Source organism: Vespa velutina, chromosome 16 (genome assembly GCF_912470025.1).
Source record: "Vespa velutina chromosome 16, iVesVel2.1, whole genome shotgun sequence".
In the NCBI taxonomy this organism is placed as follows: Eukaryota; Metazoa; Arthropoda; class Insecta; order Hymenoptera; family Vespidae; genus Vespa; species Vespa velutina.
Genome location: NC_062203.1, coordinates 752,769 through 774,767, shown reverse-complemented (window position 1 = coordinate 774,767; position 21,999 = coordinate 752,769). Strand labels below are relative to the sequence as shown.

General features: G+C 31.1%; 2 protein-coding genes across 5 annotated transcripts; one reads left to right on the top strand and one right to left on the bottom strand.

The window, feature by feature from the left end:
• Positions 1–227: 227 nt before the first annotated feature.
• LOC124954917 (1-phosphatidylinositol 4,5-bisphosphate phosphodiesterase classes I and II) lies at positions 228–8,132 on the top strand. Of its 2 annotated transcripts, XM_047508569.1 has the most exons (19): positions 228–448; positions 1,384–1,544; positions 1,822–1,968; positions 2,635–2,906; positions 2,998–3,082; positions 3,177–3,594; positions 3,698–3,818; positions 3,965–4,160; positions 4,244–4,586; positions 4,706–4,897; positions 5,004–5,213; positions 5,305–5,624; positions 5,711–6,028; positions 6,105–6,149; positions 6,269–6,470; positions 6,577–6,799; positions 6,929–7,244; positions 7,441–7,632; positions 7,703–8,132. In XM_047508569.1, the coding sequence occupies exons 1-19, from the start codon at positions 391–393 to the stop codon at positions 7,823–7,825; spliced, it is 3,942 nt and encodes a 1,313-aa protein (XP_047364525.1). In that variant the 5' UTR covers positions 228–390; the 3' UTR covers positions 7,826–8,132. The 2 variants fall into 2 exon arrangements, with proteins under 2 accessions (XP_047364525.1, XP_047364526.1); XM_047508570.1 differs by lacking the exon at positions 6,105–6,149.
• Positions 8,133–17,365: 9,233 nt separating this feature from the next.
• Positions 17,366–20,355, bottom strand: LOC124954919 (juvenile hormone acid O-methyltransferase). Of its 3 annotated transcripts, none has more exons than XM_047508580.1 (6): positions 20,210–20,355; positions 19,049–19,265; positions 18,741–18,912; positions 18,363–18,516; positions 17,914–18,061; positions 17,366–17,830 (listed from the first exon to the last, which is right to left on the bottom strand). In XM_047508580.1, the coding sequence occupies exons 2-6, from the start codon at positions 19,233–19,235 to the stop codon at positions 17,616–17,618; spliced, it is 876 nt and encodes a 291-aa protein (XP_047364536.1). In that variant the 5' UTR covers positions 19,236–19,265; positions 20,210–20,355; the 3' UTR covers positions 17,366–17,615. The 3 variants fall into 3 exon arrangements, with proteins under 3 accessions (XP_047364536.1, XP_047364534.1, XP_047364535.1); XM_047508578.1 differs by lacking the exon at positions 20,210–20,355 and adding an exon at positions 19,419–20,177; XM_047508579.1 differs by lacking the exon at positions 20,210–20,355 and adding an exon at positions 19,419–20,168 and having other exon boundaries at positions 18,363–18,495.
• Between the last annotated feature and the right edge of the window lie 1,644 nt (positions 20,356–21,999).

The following is a 21,999-nucleotide window of genomic DNA, read 5'->3' as shown; positions in this document are numbered from 1 at the left end:
ATATATGTGTATATATATATATATATATGTACATAGATTTAAAATTCGATATATCGTCGGATACGTAAGCATCAACGAAACATGGTCGAACTAATATATTTTTAATGGTTTCTTTAACAAAGCTAAAATCGGCGCATCGCATTAAAATCAATTTAAGCGTGATAACCGCGCGTCTCAGAGTTGTCCTCGCGAGTGCCACCTGGTATCGGTTGGTGCCAGTTAAAATAAGCGGCTGCTGCTCGGTGGTTTTGTACGACGGCGCGCGAATGGATGTCGAGTTCTGGAATCAGTAAAGTGAATGTACTTCATATTAGTGTTCGTGAATACGAAATAATTATGAGGTGTGCGTTAGTCGTGTTGGATTTTTATTATTTTACGAGTGTGCACTGAATGGGGGCCGGACGAGTGTCAAACGATTCACGTGCGTCTGACTTTGCTCGCGATGCAGGTCTTTTCTATTTTATTCCTATATGTGTGTCAATGGGCTAACGTTGATGATAATCGGCTGTGATTAAGAAAATTTACGTCGAGCGAAAATATACTTAATCTTTAACAAAGAGAAAAAGAGAGATAGAGAGATAGAGAGAACGGGAGAGAGAGAGAGAGAGAGCGAGAGAGAGAGAGAGAGCGAGAGAGAGAAGGAGATTGAGAGAGTGAGAAAGAGCAAGAGTGAGAGAGATAGAGAGAGAGAGAGAGAGAGAGAGAGAGAGAGAGAGAGAGAGAGAGTTTGACGTTCGCTCGATCACACTCTTGGGGAAAGGGAGATAGATAGGGAGTGTGTCCGAGAGAAAGAGGGAGATCATTCGGAGGTTGAGAGGAATAAAGAAAGAAAGGAGAGGGGAGTGGAAATAGGGACGGCGACGACGACGCCGTTTATAAATCACAAGATCGTTTTCTTTCGTGCGTGCGATGAGACTGGTGTGCCTGTCAGTGTAACGGGGTGATCCACGAGGTGCCCCTGATGTTGAAAACGTTATCCATGAAGCTATCGTCGACGACGTCGTCGTCGTCGTCGTCGCCGCCGCCGTCGTCGTCGCCGTCGCCGCCGCCGTCGTCGTCGTCGTCGTCGTCGTCGTCGTCGTCGTCGTCGTGGTCGTTGTGGTCTCTGTGGCCAATATCGTGGCCCTTGCAACTGTCTTTATTGTCATTATCTTCATCATCATTGTTGTCGTCGTCGTCGCCGTCGTCGTCGTTGTCGTCGCCGTCGCCGTCGTCGTCGTCGTCGTCGTCGTCGTCATCGTCATCATTTTTGTCTTTATCATCCCTATCTTCGTCGTTATCTTCGTCATCTTCTTTAACAATATTACTCAAGATTATATTGTGCTGCTGGTCTCGAACATCGTTGTTTTTATTCATCGTGACTCTCGTTTCTTTCCTTTCAAGCCCATGTTAAAAGTTATTCAGTGCCTGCAAATTATATACTTGTACGGTATCACGAAGTCAGGATGGCAGGCAATAAAGCCCAAATTAACGCTGTACAGACCAAGCCTGTTGAGGTCTCTCAGCAGCTACAGGATGGAGAGAAGTTTATTAAATGGGATGAGGTTTGTATGCTTCCTTTCAGTAAATGGTTTAACTGCAATTATATAGCATTCGTATTAGTATCAATACGATACTACAATTGACCCGTAGAATATAGTTGATGCTGCACATTGGAGCTATTTTGTATGCCATATGAGTTGTAATTCTGCTAGACCTAAGTTGATATTATATACCATCTACTTTTTAGAATATACATTATTATATACTTATAATTCATTATTATAAGTATATAATAATGAATAGATTAACATTTATGATGCTTTATGAATATTTATGTAGGATTCTGGAGTTGCAACGCCAGTAACATTGAAAGTAGATAAATTTGGTTTTTATCTGCATTGGGTAGATCAAAATAATGAGATGGACATCTTGGACATAGCTACAATACGAGATACGCGCACAGGAAAATATGCCAAAATACCAAAGGTAGTAATATTACATCTCCTCCTCTTTTATACTTTGATTATAAATTTCGTTATCCTGTTTGAGCGTAAAACTTTTATGTTATAATTTTTTCTCAAAACTTGCAAGACATCTTACATATGCTGTATGCAATATAATATGCATCACCTGTGCTTACTCTGAGAAAGATAAGAGTATTTAATAATGCACATATGCATCACTGCAACAGATATGGATATTGCTTTGAGGGATATCTATAATTAAACCATGCCTTTGAGTAGATGATAATGACGCACAGCACTACATAATAATTATTGATAAAAGTATAAATAGAACATTACCTACTTTATGTTCTTTCTATAAGTTCATCTTTTTTTCTCCTTTCTATCTTGGATACAAGTTGAAAACAATGGTAGTCATATAGAAAGGAAACTAGTTTTCATTATCAATTTTCCCATAAATCAATATAGATAATAATGAATAGATTCCTATGGTTTGTATTATACATGTATAATCCAGTTTAAATATTGTGCTCATTTGAATAACGGCGATACAATGAAACTTATATTTAGCTTATTTTATTAAATTTACGAGAAATGTATTAGGAAGTATAATGATTTGTAAATTATATTAACTTTTATATATCGTATAAAGTCTGTTTCTTCAAGTAGAGAATAATTTGATTTGCAGGATCCAAAACTAAAATCTCTTGTAACTATGGGATCTCAAGACTCTTTAGAAGACAAAACTGTAACAATTTGCTATGGATCTGACTTTGTTAATATGACATTTATTAATTTTTGCACAACGCGTGCTGAAATTGCACAACATTGGACCGATCAACTTCTGCAGTTAGCGTACAATTTAACACAGCTCAATACAAGTACAACTATGTTCTTGCAGAAGGCACACACAAGATTAATACTCACAATTGATAAATCAGGCAAAATACCAGTAAAGAAGTACGTAAAGTTTTTTCCCATTACAATTGATGTATTTTTTATTGTTATATAGAGATCCTATTAAATATATTCAAACTGAATTATATTTCAGTATAATCAGAATGTTTACGCAAAATAAGGAAGATCGTAAACGCGTAGAAAAAGCACTTGATATATCAGGTCTGCCATCTGGAAAAGTAAGTTCATTTATATCATTATATTTTAAAACTACATTATTATCTTTGTAATTATTATTTAATCTATATTGTTATTATGTCTCTTTCTTTTCAGAATGATGCTGTACCTCTTCAGAAATTCCAATTTGAAGATTTTTTTAATTTTTATAAATCTCTTACACAGAGATCAGACGTAGAAAAAGTATTTGAAGGAATTGTGGGCAATACAAAGCGTAGATTAATGTCCGTTAAACAGTTTGTAGAGTTTTTAAATAAAACGCAAAGGGATCCGCGATTAAATGAAATACTTTATCCATATGCAAATGAAGCAAGAGCAAAAGACATAATAATACAATATGAACCAAATAAATATAATGCCAATCGAGGACAGTTAAGTTTTGATGGATTTCTAAGATATTTAATGAGTGAGGATAATCCAATTGTTGCTGTGACCAAATTTGAACTTTCTGATGATATGGATCAACCACTTGCTCATTATTTTATAAATTCTAGTCATAATACTTATTTAACAGGTACATGGAGAGTCTCTGAATAAGCATCCCTTTATAAATTATGTATATACATTAGTTCTAGCTTCTTTTTATCAAAGGATAAATATGGATTTCGATATTTTAGGTCATCAGCTTACAGGAAAAAGTTCAGTAGAAATTTATCGTCAATGTTTACTTGCTGGCTGTCGCTGCGTTGAACTAGACTTTTGGAATGGAAAGTTTGATGAACCAGTTATTGTTCATGGGTAATTAAAAAAAAAAAAAAAAAAAAAAAAAAAAAAAAAAAAAAAAAAAAAAAAAAAAAAAAAAAAAAAAAAAAAAAAAAAAAAAAAAAATCAATAAATGACATTCCTTAATGGAATTCTAATTTATTTTAATGTGATTTTCTCAGGTATACATTTGTACCTGAAATTCACGCACGAGATGTCATAGAGGCAATTGCTGAGAGTGCCTTTAAAACATCGGAATTTCCCGTAATACTTAGCTTTGAAAATCACTGTAATCCACGGCAGCAAGCTAAAATAGCGCAATATTGTAGAGAATTATTTGGTGAAATGTTATTAGATGCACCTCTCGATTCTCATAAAGTATTAACATTTTTATATCGAAATTTATATATTTATCGTTATTTAAGTAATAAACGATACTTTAATTTTATCTTATATCTTAGCTGGAACCCGGACAAGAATTACCTCCTCCAGCTTTACTTAAACGTAAAATTATAATAAAAAATAAGAAGAAACATCATCATCACCACCATAAGAAGCATCATAAAAAGCCATATCCATTACCATTGGATGGTGAAGAGACTCCTCAAGAAACCGATGAGAATGGCATAGTAAATTTAGCGGCTGAAGGGGAAAATGGTCCACCGCCGGATATAATACCCGAAAACGAAGTAGTCGATGGGGTTGTTAATAATGGCGAACAACAAATTAGAAATGGAGATGTATCTCATGCACCGATGCTTCAGCAGAGACAGAATAGTAGAGATAGTACGCAAGAAGACGATGGTATCTATCAAAATATAAAGATTCCTTCAAATATTATTGCATCTTGATATAGACGTGCATTAATTTACTAAAATAATTTTATTTCTTTTTTATTTTTTAATTGACATATATATTTATAGATGATGAAGACGAATCAAGTACAGAGGAAGATGAATCTAATGTAGAAGACATCAAATTCAGAATGGGTGATAAAGTTACTGCATCCGATAAAGTAGCAACTTCAGCGAAAGAAACAGAAGCAGGGGCGGAAATTTCAGCATTAGTCAATTACGTGCAACCTGTTCATTTTAATAGTTTTGAATCGGCTGAAAGTAATTATATTTGTTGAAACGTAATATATACACGTGCCTATATAATATTTATTACGAATATTTTAATATTAATCGTGTTTTTTTTTTTTTTTTTTTTTTTTTAAAGAGAAAAATCGAATGTATGAAATGTCATCGTTTGATGAAAAACAGGCCACGACACTTTTAAAGGAAAGACCATTGGAATTTGTTAATTATAATAAACATCAATTGTCGAGAGTTTATCCAGCCGGAACACGATTTGATTCGAGTAACTTCATGCCTCAGGTATTTTGGAACGCAGGTTGCCAATTAGTTGCCCTAAATTATCAAACACTCGGTAAGTAATATATGTTATTATAATATAATTACATAAGCGTATAAAAGTATCAGAAAGTTTTATATTTATTTGTGATTATTTTACACGTTAGATCTGGCGATGCAACTGAATTTGGGAATTTTTGAATATAATCAACGTTCTGGTTATATATTAAAGCCAGAATTTATGAGACGGAAGGATCGTCGATTGGATCCTTTTGCGGAATCAACGGTCGATGGTATCATAGCAGGGACAGTACATATTCATGTGATATCAGCTCAATTTCTGACTGATAAAAGAGTAGGCACGTATGTTGAGGTGGATATGTTTGGTCTTCCAGCGGACACAGTGAGAAAAAAATTTCGTACGAAAATTGTTCCTAATAATGGAATCAATCCTGTTTACGACGAGGAACCATTTGTATTTAAAAAGGCAAGAAACACTTTCTCTCTCAATCGAACTTACCTGACATTATTAAATGATTAATAATCATTGGAAATATGTTTGATTTACATTAGGTAGTATTACCAGAATTAGCTTCCATCAGAATAGCTGCATATGAAGAATCTGGTCGATTGATTGGTCATAGAGTATTACCTGTTGTGGGATTGTGTCCAGGATATCGACACGTTGCGCTTAGAACAGAATGTGGTCAACCGTTACCATTAGCGAGTCTATTTTTACATGTGATTGTCAAAGATTACGTACCAGACGGCCTTAGTGAATTAGCTGAAGCTTTGGCTAATCCGATAAAATATCAAAGCGAAGTGGAAAAGAGAGAGAAGCAATTAATGGTTCTTACTGATTGTTTAGACGAACCTTCTGAAGAAATTGAGGTGAGTATTGAAGATTGATAAATGATATTAAACTAACACGCCAATATTCACTAACCCTTAAACTAACATTTTATAGGAAAAAGATAAAGTTGGCGAAGCACCAACTGTTTCTAAATCGACCGTAAGTTATTATAATAATGAAATTCGCTAATTAAATCTTATTAATTTCTCAAATGTTTTCTCTTTTCTCCTCCTTTCGTTTGTCTCAATTCTAAATATATCTATTTTTTCTTCCTTCAGGAAGAGACTGTTAAGACAAAACGAGTGCAATCAGTAGGTGAATTACCAGGTCTTCAACCAACAACAAGCAGTACACATGGTAGACCATCGATTATTGGTATAAATACTTCTGAAACACCAGAAGTTGAAGATAATGCACCATCTCCTGTAGTCCAGTTCGTTGATGCATCTGCAAATAAAAGTCCGGTCAATGCTAGTAGTAGTAAGTATATAGAATAATATCAGTACGTAAATATTACTGAAAAAGAAACAAATATTAGAAAAACTACAAAGATTAGCGTTCACAATATTCCTTTTTTCCTTTTTAGCGAGCGAAGAGATAGTTGCTGAATCTTTGGAAAAACTTATGGAAAATAAACTCGTAAAGGAGAAGAAGTCAGAGCTTGAGAAGAAGTTGGAATCTTTAAGAAAAAAACATGAGAAGGAAAAAATACGAATACAATCCCAAAAGGGTTCTCTCGATGGAGAAAAGCATAAGTCCAAGTTTTGCATGAGTCATAAATTGGTGAAACGATTATCAAGTAGAAACATGTTAGTATCGATGTCTATATATATATGTATGTATGTTGTGTTTGATTTACTTATTTGAAATAATAATTAAATTGATGCTTTTGTTTTTCTTTCTTTTTTTTTTTTTTTTTTTATTTTTCTCTCGAACAGCTTCTCAAGCGACGTTGGTTTAAGTACTATAACTCTGGCAGAAACTTCCGAATGTTCTGATATGGAAAATCGTGAAGGGGTTGAAGGTCTATCAAGAGGTTTACCTAGAAGTCAAAGCGAACGATTATTGGCAGTATGTAAAGCACACATACAACAGGAACGTGAATTACAAGAGAAATATCATGAAAGCGTATTTGCCACAATAGAGAAGGTGATGCGTACGTCGCAATCGAATCAATTGAAAACATTAAGAGTTCTACAGGAAAGGGAAACAGCTGATGTTATGCGTAAACTTCAAGCTAGTAGACACGGCGAGGTATATGCTTCATTTATATTTCTTTCTTCGATTGATTTCATTCCTTTTGAGATGGAAAAAAAGAGAGTGATTAAAAAAGATCTTAACGTTAAATAGAATACATTTAATAGATTTGTTATTTCGTTATTTTTTTTTTTTTTTTTTTTCTTCCACACAAAATTCTTATACATATATATTATATCCTTAAAACACACAGGTCAAGCAATTAGCTAAGGTACATAAGGACAAGGCCGAATTAGATCGGATGAAGAGAGAAGTCGCTAAGTCGACAGTGGAAAAAGGTGTTAACGAGTGTACTAGATTGAAAAAAATTTATGAGAAAAAGAAGGCAGAGTTGGAAAGGCAACACGAAGAGGTCCGACAGAGGTTGGAGGAGGAAAAAGCTAATGTAAGAGTTTCTTTTCTACATAAAAATATCTTCTCTATGATTACTAATGATATGATATATAAATTTTTAGGTAAAAGCCACTCTGCAGGCAGAGTATAATAGTCGTTGTAGTAAATATGAAAGTGGAGAGTTACCATTATCACCCTCAGGTGGTACAAGTATGCCTGAATCACTCAGTGAGAATACGTATTAATTAATGAAACGAGATGATATTCTATACATTACATTGTCTCAGTGAAAATTTGGACAATATACCAAATGAAAATACTGACGATGTTGATACATTGAATAGCTCTTGATGAAACTCTATCCGACGATGGCAGGATAGAATAGAGTGGATTTGTTAAACGGCAGATATACTTTCTGAAAAGTAAAGAAAAAAAAAAAAAAAAAAAGAAAAGAAAAAAACAAAAAAGGGAGAAAGAGAGAGAAAGAGAAAGAGAATATGATCTTAGGCAGCTCGTCAATTGTAGAAATTTCGATGAGCAAGGTCTCAATACTACATACATCGTGTGTACATAAAATGAGATTTTAATGTCTAACGTCTCGATTTTAAAATTCGAATGACGTATAAGATAATTTTATATCCTCTTAGATAAATTTATCTCTTACGTTAGTACCATAAATATATATATATATATATATATATATATATACACACATACACACACACATATATATATATATGCATATGTATATATAGAGTATCCAAACGAATTGTCCAACGGGATTGAAATCTAATGATTTAAAAAAAAAAGGAAAAAACGCTGAGATAGGTTAATTTTGTTTTTATCGAGAATTGATTAACTCAAAATTAGAAAAGAAAAAAAAAAAGAAAAGAAGATATAGCACCATCGTAAAGAGAATTAAAATATCTTTCAAATGACATACCATTTGACCTCCGTTATCACTTAAGAATTTTAAGGAGGTTAGCTCGATATGAATGAATATACGATAAGAATCTGCTCCTATCAATAATAAAATTGACCTGTCCTGGTATTTTTCGAAAAAATCGCTTAGATTATATAATAATCCTGATGGCCACTTTCCATTGGAATACTTTGGATATATATATGAGTGTATATATATATATATATGTATGTATGTATGTATGTATATATGTACGTATGTATGTATGTATGTATATACACACGTATATATACGTACTATTAATCGAATGAATAAACGCAATTGAAACTGAATTTGAGTTTGGATCGATCGAGGTTTACCTAGCATACGAGAATGCTGCCTTTCGATCTTTTCATTATCGAAAAACATTTCATCGATTCTTTAAACAGAAAAGAAATAAATTATGTGAGAAGTTTTCAAACAACCGAGTTAAATCTGCCGTTGTTTATACAGTATTAAAGAGCTACTACTCATTGAAAACTAATGGAACATTGATTTCCGTTCTCATTGTTATTAAGTATGAGGAAAGCGTGGAAAAAGAAAACATACATATATATATATATATATATATATATATATATATATATATATATATGTATATGTATATGTATATGTATGTATGTATCTAAAGAAAGAGAAAGAAGGAGGGAAAGAGAGAGAAAGAGGAGAGAAGAAGAGAGTATATATAATTCTAAATAAGAGAGTAAATCTTCCTAAGTGCTAACACTTATTCTTGTTGTTATATGCATAAGGCGTTATTTAATTAAACCAGACTACTTCTGAATCGCGTTCCAAAATGTTGTCTATTACAATGATCTATAATCAAAATGATTTGATCATATTCGTCAGACATCGGCAGATCACAGTCAAGAACGAATTCTCTTAGGCCTGAGAGAGAATCGTTGAGACATAGCGAAGATCTGAAAGAGCGCTTACGTGATCTGATATGTGTATATATATATATATATATATATATATATATATATATATATATGTACACATGTGTATATATATATGTATATTTTGACTGAAAGTACTCCATATTAAAGACATTTTTAAAAATGAAATCTGGTATATATTCTGAATATATCGGAAAAAATTATTATTTTCCATTTGGATCTTACGCTCTCGATAATGAATTTTTTTTAGAATGTAATACGTATGTTTTCACATACAAGAGTAAATTTATATAATATATATATATAAATATATATATATATATATATATATATATATATATATATATATATTTTATATCTGACAAATTAATCATGTATTTTTTACATTCGTTTGTCAGCTTTTATTTGATAGCAAATCGCGAAGAACATCGCTGTGATCTCTTACGAAAGGGTTCTTAGATAATTCGTACATTTTCGTGAAAGTTTTGTTTGGACGCGAAAGAGTTTAAAAAGAAAAAAGAAAAGAACACTAAAGTAAAAAAAGAAGAAGAAAAAGAAGAAGAAGAAGAAGAAGAAGCAAAAGAAGAAAACTGAAAGAAGAGAAGAAAAAAAAAGAATAAGAAAACGAAGAATAATACGAGAAAAAATAGATAATCTCAGATTTTCTGTGTATCACGTGCATATATACAAATACTTCTTGTTTTACAAATTTGATTATTAAGATTATCAATGGTAAAAATTGGAATTTTTAGGCACAGAAGATATATATATATATATATATATATATATATTCCATGGATGAGAAGTGTAAATTCTCATTATAGAAAAGTATGATTAGAAAGAAGGGGAAGTTTATTTGTAAAGACAAGAATGATCTGTATAAATTTCATGCTGTGTAGTCATCGATTGTATTGACTACAACAAGCGGAACCTCTTTCGAGGAAGACAATCAAAAATGTTACTTCATGTAACATTGTCCTTATTGTTTCTATCGTATATGTTTAACTATGTAAGTTACACACATATATATATATATATATATATATATATATATATAATAATATAAGCTATATCGTAATCGTACAAGAGAAATCTTATTATAATTGTAAATGGACTTAGGGTATATTATCTTGTCCGAGTGATCTATTTAAGAGAATTTATCTTATGTGCGCGTATGTGTGTGTGCATGTGCGTACGTGCTTACGTGCGTGCGTATGTATAATCTTGTTGTGTGTCTAACTTTCAATCGATCGCGAGTTGTCGAGAGCTGCTACTATTACTATATACTAGTGGATGGATTTATAGAAAAGAAAAAAAGACTACGATATTTATGCAATGTAGACGTTTGTTGAATTATTTTAGCGAGGCGCCGTGTTGCTACTGTGTCCTTTAAGTTTCCGAAGGGTTGCATATATATATATATATATATTATATATATATATGTGTGTGTAAATTGTTCCCTTCGATCTGGAGACTGAGCCCAAATGAAGGGCTGTTGATAAACTATGATCTATCGTTGATACTTTGCCGCTGCCGCTTTATTTATTTCAACGGGATATTTTTTTACACTTCGACGTTAAGCTTTTTCAAACATGTCGCTCGCGCGAAAGAGAGAAAGAGAAAGAAAGAAAGAAAGAAAGAAAAAAGAAATATACCACCCGACATCCGACGGGTCAATCCTAACGTCAATGTTTTTCTAATCTAGTACATGATATAATCGATATATATATATATATATATATATATATATATATATATATAGAGAGAGAGAGAGAGAGAGAGAGAGAAAAAGAAAAAAGAAAGATATATACATATATACTTCGAATACGTGATCTCATGGCATTTAACGTCTGCAAATTCCGATATTCTTGTTCGCGTGATGTTACGGGATTATTTCGAGAACGATTTGTTGTCATAAATGTCGATAGATATTTTCAAATAGAGATGATTTAATGATATCGTTGTTTTCCAGGAATCAATAAATTATATTTTTCAGAGCGATACACGAATTTATATATATATATATATATATATATGTCTGGAAAAAAGTAATATATCGAATTTATATTTATTCTTCTTATGTTGAAATCTACAATATTTCCACATGAAATATATATAACAAAATTTCGTTTGATTTTCAATTATTTCAAGAGATTAAATCTAAAATTTTGCAATGTAAATAACAAGAATTGCATCGTGCCCGTGCAATAACAATATTAATATATGAGATCGTTAATTGATGAAATATGAACTTTTTCCTTTTTCGTATTATATCCTTAAGTATAATTAATAAATTTGAAGGTTTTGCGTTACAAGAGTTTTACGTAAAAGAGAATCTTTTTTTTTATTTTTTTTATTTTTTATTATTATTATTATTAACGACTGCGCTCGCTCAAATTTAATTGAAAAAGAATAGATTTTTAATTTAAGAATGAGAATGATTACAGGTGGATAAGCATTTAAAAAGAGAAAAAAGATGGTAACACACTTGGTTTCATCTCTACCTAGTAAATATTAATATTAACAAAATAAGCAGTAAACAAGAGTACGATCTGTTAAAAGATGAGAATGTTGCAGATTCATATAAATGTGTGCCGTATTTAATATTATCCCACGAAAACATGTACGTATACGTATACATCGATGTTATATACATTAGAAAGAATTATGTGTGACTTTACAGTCTGTTACGCTCTATTGGAGAATCTCTAGAAATAGAGAAAGAGAAACAGAGAGAGAGCGAAAGCGAGAGAGAGAGAGAGAGAGAGAGAGAGAGAGAGAGAGAAAAGATAAGATATTATACTATATTTAGATCATTTATAATTATTGGGTATAATCAATTGTGAAAGATTTTATATTTTGAATATGTTTAAGCATAGACATATCCTATTTTCCAGTGTGATTGATTCTTTGCCATTAATTTCCTTTAATCTTAACTTTTCCTTTTTTTTAAAACTTTCTCAAGGTTACTCCTATTGTTTTAAACTCCTATTGCATATCTTTTTATACGAATTTTCTTTGTTATTGTATTAACTGTCCATATTAATTAATTATCGTATCTTTGTATACGTCTATCATACAAGATACTTTATATACAGAACAGCAGATGTATATGACAGATTTTCTTTTTATATTATGTAATATGTGTATACACGTACATAAAAATTGTGTATTTGTTATATTACGTATAGAGATATATACATATTATATAAATATAAATATACACATATATATATATATACCACTGTATATATAGTTAAAATAATATATATATATATATATATATATATATATATATATATATATGTATATATTGTCGATGTTGAATATATTATGTGTTGTTGCTGTTGATGTTGTTAATAGTAGAATAGAGAATTACGAGTTAGACCTGGTGTGTAACAGCTATTTTTTAGAAAAATATCTTACTAGTTTGATTTTATCAAATGCAATACACTATTTCACTGATATATATATATATATATATATATATATATATATATATATATATATATTTCCTTAGTGCCAATCAAATTACAACACATCATGATTTATCAATAATTTTCATGTCGATCAATCAAGTTGAACCGTTAAATTTAACGCTGCGATCTTGCCAAACTTATTAAATCATTTATCTTGGTTTTAAGTTGTTAATATACGTAAATACGTAATATGAAAGTACGATTTCTCCGAATGCAAAGATTTTATTGTACAAAGAGAAATTATACATATATATATATATATATCGGATATATGCATAACATATATATATATATATATACACACACATATTGTATAAATTATTGTACAGTATCATTGTACGGCCTACGGAAGATCGTATAAAAATCATTTGGTTTTATTTATTTTTTTAAACAATCCATTGGTTAATTTTTTTCGAAGAAGAAAATGATGTGCATTTTAAAAAAGAAAGTCAATCGTAGACGTGCAATGGATATATATATATATATATTTTTTTTTATTTCTTTGGATCTTCCATTACGCGTTAAGAAATAGATCTTATATTTCATGCTTCTTTATGATCGATCTTTGATCTCCGTCGAATATATTGTATATTTACTATCATATGTAACAACGATTTTCCGTACCTGAATATGTATCAAATATGTTTTCAAAGTTAATCTTAATTTTTTTTGGAGATGTGCTTCACGTCGATTCACGGTACGATGTAATAATATGTATTGTATTAGTTGTATTAGTTGTAATGGTTACAGTGAAAGATTATTATTATTATTATTATTATTATTATTATTATATATTCTTTTTTTTTTCATTTTCGTTTTCATTTCTTGTAGTTTTAGTATTTTTTTTTTTTGTTTCCTTTTCTTTTACGAAAGTGAAAATATTTTTTCTCTCGAGATTTGTATATTTTTCTTCCGTTTATCCAAAGTATTCTAATTAGATGGATCAGGGATTTTTTACAGATTAGTTCGATCGATCTCGTGTCGATTATTAGTTAAATGCGAATATATATATATATATATATATATATATATATATATACACAAACATACATACATACATATATATATATATATAGGAGGAATCGTATAACGTTGTGTCTGAACTTTATTTTTATTAAAATGTAAACAATTATTAGAATTTTAAATATAAGAATATAATGTAATCTGTTTTTTTTTCGTATGTCTATCTCTTTTTGTAAATTGATAATGAGGGACGAAGACAATTTTTATTATATTCATCAACGAAATAATATTTCTTAATCGATTGATTTTTAATATTGATCACGTTATACGATTTATCTTTTAGAAATTAAATATTTGCGTATAATCAAAATAAGAATGGATCATAATTGAACGAAGCAAATATGTTGTTTTTAGGTAATGATCAATGTTGTTGTCGTATGCACAAGAAAAATATATGTATGGGGATATTTCCATTTCAAAATAGAAATTCAAAGAAAAAAACTTTATTTTTATTTATTGATTTATTTATCAAGATCAATTTTAACTCTTACATTATATTTTTATTTTTTTCTACAAATGAAAATATATTATATCATTTGTTTTATATATATTCACACACACATATTCTTCGAATTTTTATTTGCATCAAAATAGTAAATAGATAGTTCAAAAATGTTGTCTTCCTCCAAAATAGTATATCGTGATCGACGCGTTAATATTTAAAAATTATTGTAACTTTTAATTGTTCCACTTTTGTTATGTCGTGTTCCTTCCATTCATTTTTAATTATTACTATTACTATTACTATTACTATTACTATTACTATTATTATTACTATTACTATTACTATTACTATTACTATTACTATTACTATTACTATTACTATTATTATTATTATTATTATTTATTCCCTCGTGTTTCTACCGATGGTTTCATGTGATACACGATTAACAGATATATCTAATATGAATTTTATAATATAGGTGTCCAATACTCGTTTCACATATTTCTTTTTTTATGCATTTCATTTTAGTTTTTTCTTTTTTTTTTTTTTTTCTTTTTTTTTTTCTCTTCCAATTTTGTATATGTGATTATGTCGATAATAATGATTTTTGTTGTGTTCATGCATTGTTCTTCTTTTTTTATTTTTTGTTTATTATTCTCCGATCATATCCTTCTCCTTCCTTAAATCAAATCTGTATTATCCATGTAATTTTTTACAGACAAATTTACCTCGCACAATTGATGATCTTTCAGTTCTTTTATTTTTTTCACATTCCAATCGTTAACTTTTACGAGCTCGAAAAAACATTATAATACCGATCTCTATATTGTTTTTTCTTTCCCTTTTCTCCCTTTCCTTTTCTTTTTCTTTTCTTTGCTTTTCTTCTTATCGATAATAAAATATGCAATGTTATACACATTTTTAAACTATACAAAAAATTCCTTTATATCGTGTACAATCAATATTATTTATAATTTTATTTCGGGGCAGTTGGTCAATGTTGAAAAAAAATTGAATCGAGTGTGACCCGACGAATAAAATACATCGACGAACTAATCCGTATATACTAATAATCATTGAATCGTTTTCTTTTGCGTTGCAATTACGAAATAAAAACCAAAAAATTTAATCGTCAATCGAATTGAGATATTTGTCCATTACTGTCGTATAAAATATATATGTATATACACAGTAGGTGTCCAAGCGAAAGTCAATGATATTTAAAGAGATAGACGAAATGAATTAAAATGAAAATCAATTCGGCTCTAGGATTATTAAGACAACAAAGAGATTATTAGTTTTCATCTAAAAATAATTTCTCCTCTCATTCACTTGTGCCTTGCCCTTGATCATCCTTCATCATTCGATACCCCCAAACATTTGTTCTTTTCTTTCCCATAAAAAAAAAGAAAACGAAAAAAAAAAACAAACAAAAAAACTAATATTTAAATAATTAAGAAATTAAACGTTTTCAATGTTCGATGTTCTTTCTACGATTAAGGATATACGAGTTAAGTAACGCACTCGATATATATATATATATTATATGTACTTATATGTATATATATATATATGTATATCGCTTCGTTAACTGTAACATCGTAGAGTGTAATTAATAAATGTACGTACCTATTACACCTATCGCATATATGTAATTAAGAATTAAGGCACATAAGATAAGGTGAATCGTCAGTTTAGGATCACTTTACGAGCAATACTCGTTTAATCCTGAAAGGCTCTCCTATATTTCGAACGAACGATTCTAAAACAATCGAAACTCTTTTATTCTAATCTCAAATGCGCTATTGTAAATTAACTGGAAATAAAAAAAAAGTGAATTTGAAGTGATAAAGATATAGACAATTTCGGAATGACCGATAAGATTTTACAATTATCGTGTCAATAATCGAGTCAATGTATCCCTGTCTGCAACATTATTAATGAATTATTACTCACACACTTACTTACTTACTTACTTACTTACTTACTTACTTACTTACTTACTTACTTACTTATATTAATTAAGTATCGTAGATCGAAATTATATATGAAAGATTTGTGTTGTGCAAAATCGATGTTTCCTATTTCGCAGCTGACACGCAAATTAACAAAATACAGATCTTGATAAGAAATGAATATATATCAATAGTCATCATTGATAATGTATGTATATCTAATTTATAATTTATCTCTATCTTTGTGTTACAGAAAAAGATAAATCTGTGTATATTGATAAAATACTTTTGCATGCGCGATCTCGTTCGTAATGCTTCCAACGCGTTAAGTATTCCTTTTAAGTCTTCCTTTTTAATCTCGTTTTATTAAAATTATCTAATTGTTGCGACTTGCAATTAACGTATAATATACAATATACATATATTGTATATACGTGCGTGTGTATACGTCGGGAAAAAAAGGAAAGATAAAGAGAGACTCTGAGATGATGCGCTGTAAATTAAAACGATTGTTATATTCGGATTGAAACATGCTTTAAGGAAGAAGAATTAAACGAACGAACATTCGTTTACAAAATTGTAATAAACAAATTTTTTCCTTTCCCTGTGCATGTTAAAATTTGGATAATAGACTGCGTATCGATATATAATATATACGCACACAATACACACGCACTTATATATTATACGCATATATATATATATATATATATACATATATATATATGTATAAAATTGCTGTTAATAAACCGTAAAATAAGCCGTCAAACTGGATGTATTTTCTAGACAAAAAAAAGAAGAAAGGAATTTAGAGAAAAAGTTGTTACCTGCTTTGGTGGATAAGAAGCCACACACGATACCACATGATGATTCAAGAGTTATAACGATATTCTATAAATGGCTGTATTGTATTGTAAAATTAAAGGCACAGTATACAATAAACTTTATTGTCGTAGGACATTGAATCGTTCTTTTTTTTCTTTTTCTCTTTTTTTACTCTTTCTTTCTTTCTGTCTTTCTTCATTAATCTTTATCTTTCTTCTTCTTGTCTTTTTTCCTTTTATCATTTCAATTTCTATCAATGGTTTCTAATTAAAAGGCGTTATGATATAACCCGTTGATATCTGTAACATCGTTTTCATTTGCTCATTTTGTTTTCCTCCTTATTTTCTTTTTTTTCTCTCTCTTTTTTTTTTTTTTTTTTTTTTTTTTTTTTTAATCGTTCTTTCTTTCTTTTTTTCTCTTATCGAACGACATTAGATACTTTTATTATTTATTTCGTAGTTACGTTAGTATAAGGTTTCTCCATATACGTCACCAAAATGTGATATCTATCTAATACGCTATACTCTTGTTGACATTTGTCGGCCTTATTTGGAAATAGAATTTTTCGGCTGATAATTTCTCGGATCAGAATGTCTTCGAATTCTTCCTTTAAATCACCCTCTGGTATTCTCGATATAAAAGGATTAACAGCTAATGCGTGTTCTGGAATAACGAGATCATTTATCGGGATTAATTCGATCGTTCATTAAACTCATTTGCATTGTCGTATGATAAATTTATTTTACTTTTTAAACTTTGAATGTTCTGATATACAAAGCTCTTTTCTCGTTTGCTGCAATGCAGAACATTGAATCCGATATCCTCGAGGATGGATCTAAGAGCGCCTCTCGAATCGTTGCTACGATGAAAGTACGGGACGAATTTATGAGCATCCTGAAATATGTATTTTCACGATATTTCAAAAGGATAAAGATCATTATCGAGGATAAACGAAATATAATTCATTCATTTGATTTGTTCGTCGAGATCAATTTAATAGATCGAATATTAAAGGAGAAGGGATCGATTTAATTTGTTATAGTTTAGTGATTTATTATTAAAATTTGCAATTGTACAGATCAAGGTACGAATTGATCATTTAGTTTTAAATCGATATTTATGCGATTTTCAAATTCAGAAAATATAATTACGAAGAAGTGAAATTTCAGGATTGAAATAAAGATCGATACGATACCTGCATGTACGGTTGATAACGTGGATTCTCATGTATTCTGACGTAGGCATCGAAACCGTCGTTGTATGCGAGGAACATAATCAATGCCTTGCCACCAGGTCGAAGTAATTTGAAGATATTCTCGAAGGCCAGCCTAAGCACGTAAGCGAAAGATCTGATATCGATAGTTTTTTCTTTTCTTTTCTTTTCTTTTTTTTTCTTTTTTTTTTTCTCTTCAGACGACTTTTCTATCGTTCGTTATAACTTTTAGATCTTAATCGAGATGGAATGAAAAGAGAAGAGAAAAGAAGAGCAAAGAATAGAAGAGAAGAGAAAAGAAAAGAAGATAAAAAGAAGAATAGGAAAGAGAAGAGAATAGAAGAGGAGATAAGAGAATACCGCGTATTGTGACACCAATGAAGACAGTAAAAGGAGACGGCATTGTCGTATCGTGCTATTTGTTCCTGCGGCAAATTTGAAGTTTCAATGTCCAGATGAAGAAAAGATAGGCGTGGATTTTCGCGATAATTTTTCGTTGCGTGTTCCAACATGGCGTTTGATACATCAACTCCTATTAGAGAATACGTAGAATATTAAAAACAAATTTTAACATAGAAAAACATCTAATTTTTCCTACATTTTTATTTTGCACGAGGAAAAATGTTATAGTCATATGATTAAATGAAAAATTTGTAAATAAATCTTACCGATTATCACGGATTCCCGTGGCAATCTTGGTAAGATCAGTTCTACAGTAACCTGTCCTGGGCCGCAACCAAGGTCGATGCATCGTCCATGCATCTCCCTTAACTCTTTGTCAAATTCCTCTACGATTTCGGAGGTATCGTGATATTGTAATTTGCTTGCATTCAAATACTCGTCGACTTTCTCCATCTTAATACATGTAACTAGTTGCTCCGAGCACTTTTTCCAAATGAAAAATGAAGAAAATAATGAGGGTATAGAAGCGCGTTTACGATTTGTGCACTTATGCACGTACATATATATATATACATATATATATATATATATATATATATATATATATGTATATAAAGAAACTAATGTATATATTACTTCAATACCATGCCCGCGAACCTCCTGACTACTGACTTTTCGACCCGAGTTTCGTATTTATATTCGGTGACTCCCCTACACAAGAGAGCAACTTTCTTGCTCTATCTCTCTCCTCTTCTTTCTTCCTTTCCTCTTCTCGTCTTACCCGTTTCATTTCATTTTTTTCTTACTCTCTTACTTCTTTTTTCTTTAAACCACACTCTCCCCTACTCCTATTCGTACCTACCTCAATATCCGAATTCTTTTCTCTCACTTTGGTTATATTTCGACGAGAGGAGAAGTTGAAGAGGGAGGAAGGGGGAGGAGAAAGGGGGAAGAAGGCCCATGGGACCATGCAGACCTCGGAAGTTCAATGACCGAGCCTGAAAACTCGACTCTTGGTTCGAAGGATCCACCGGGTTGACCCGAAATACGTCTCGGCTCGTAACATCTGAGATATCACGACGATTCTCTGTCGCTTTTGTCTTTTATCTACGATCGGTCGATCTTTTATGACCTTCCATCGACCTTTCTTGACGAGCGATAGCAACCCCCATGTCGAGAGATGTCCTCTTGTCGGTCATCTTAAATTGGCCCTTCTATTTTTTTAGCCTAATTTGATATCTGAACGAGTCAAAGAGATATCATGTTTTAGACTATGATCTTTCCCTCTCTCTCTCTCTCTCTCTCTGTCTCCGTCTCTTTTTCTTTTTGTCTCTACTTGTTCTTTTACTTTCTTTCTCTCTTTCTCTCTCTCTCTCTCTCTTAATATCTCAGATAGTTATCGTAAATTTGTTGTCAAATTCCTTTACCTTAGCTAATCTTGAAATTTCACGACTCGTTGCTAGATCGGACTGTCCTAGATTAGGGTGTCCCGTGGTGAACACCGTGGAACAACCACGAGCGTTTCGATGAAGTGAATCGGGTGTATAGTTAGGAGGTCCAGATAATATGAGGCCCTAAGACGAAAGGGGGAAACTGGTCGTGACCACTTTGGTGGGCCTCCTCGGTTTGATCCGATTTTTACCGAACGCTCACGAATTCGTTATATATAAAACAGCCTTGAACAGGAATTAACAGATTTGATTATTGTTCCAATTAATAGAAAATTTACAAATTTCTATTATTATTATAGACATTATATTTTCATTAATCAGATATATATATATATATATATATATATATATATCTCCATATTTTATATTAAATGGGTCACGCATTTACCTAAAGTACGTTTTCTAATCTTTCCTCGTATCGATTAGATCGATCTATTCGTTAGATTTATCGATGTATGCGAAAGCAAGCGCGTACGGAGGAACGCGTTCACGTAAAGCACGTTCCATTATATCGATGATAATAGAGGTGAAATCCTATCAAGCAATTCGAACCCTTGAAGCGTTCTTATCTTTCGTTCGCATGTATTTGCCTTTCGGACAGCAGCAGCGTATTTGAATATGCGTCGGCACACTCCATACACGCAGGTATATTATATAGAGGATGTTTTCCTAATCAAACATTCATATCTCACATATACATACGTATATAAACAAGTGGGGGATGAATTGTTATGTAACTCTCTCTTCTTTTTTTCCCTTTCTTTTCTTTTCTTTAGTTTTTTATCTTTTTTTTTTTTTTTTGTTTTTTTTTACCAGGAAACAAATCATACAACTTTTTAGGTATATCAATGATATTTAAAAAGACAGACCAATTTGTCTAATTTCTAATCTAAAAGAGTTATCCTTTTCTAACGTTGTATAGAGAAAGAGAGTGAAGGAGAGAGAGAGAGAGAGAGAGAGAGAGAGAGAGAAAATAAATGCATGGAAAGTGTTGACCATGAGGGAAGGATGATATAGGAAGGAGGGATGAAAGTGAAGAGATATCGATTTGAGTGAGAGAGATAAAAAAATACATAGAAAAAAATCGATAATTATCGATTAAAAAGAATAATATATGTATATGAGAATAGAGGTGAATGTGTATAGTGAAGGATTAATAAACATTTTCTTTCCACCTTTTTTTTTTTTTCTTTTTTCTTTCTCTTCTTCTTTTTTTTTCACATTTTTTCTCTCCTTCATCTACTTTCGTCTCGTCTTGTTACTTAAATCCGCGGCTAGCTTTCGAATGTATTGAGTGCCAGCGAGGTGCCGTAATACGAAGGACTTTGATAAATGACTGATGTGAAAAAAATCTGCGTCGATACGTCTTGCTCAAGGAGATGTGTCGTCGGGAGTGGAAAGAGAGAGAGAGAGAGAGAGAGAGAGAGAGGCAGAGGAAGAGGGAGAAATAGAAATGGAACGAAATAGGGAAGAAGTTGTGAAACCCTTCTTAATGAATATGTTTTAATATTAACGTTAAGAAATTTTCTCGACTAATAACAATTAATCGGATATAATTATTAACGATCTAATAAGATTTCATGTTATTTCTTCGAATAGAATACATGATAGTTTCTAATAAGAACAAAATAAATCGCTTTATCTTTAATTCTTACGGTAGCACCGTCACTGACAAATATCTCGGAAACCGTATGGTCCAGGCATGGGAATGAGGATCGGTCGATCGTCCTTTCGCGGATGCGTGCTTTATCGGAAAACACTGAGTG

Excerpts from the sequence above, each read along its gene's own strand:
- LOC124954917 (XM_047508569.1), top strand. The coding sequence starts at position 391 with ATGGGGGCCGGACGAGTGTCAAACGATTCACGTGCGTCTGACTTTGCT. Across the intron at positions 2,907-2,997 it reads GGCAAAATACCAGTAAAGAA|TATAATCAGAATGTTTACGC; the intron begins GTACGTAAAGTT and ends ATTATATTTCAG. Across the intron at positions 6,029-6,104 it reads AACCTTCTGAAGAAATTGAG|GAAAAAGATAAAGTTGGCGA; the intron begins GTGAGTATTGAA and ends AACATTTTATAG.
- LOC124954919 (XM_047508580.1), bottom strand. The coding sequence starts at position 19,235 with ATGGAGAAAGTCGACGAGTATTTGAATGCAAGCAAATTACAATATCAC. Across the intron at positions 18,913-19,048 it reads ACGGGAATCCGTGATAATCG|GAGTTGATGTATCAAACGCC; the intron begins GTAAGATTTATT and ends ATTCTCTAATAG. Across the intron at positions 17,831-17,913 it reads GAACATTCAAAGTTTAAAAA|AACACGCATTAGCTGTTAAT; the intron begins GTAAAATAAATT and ends TCGTTATTCCAG.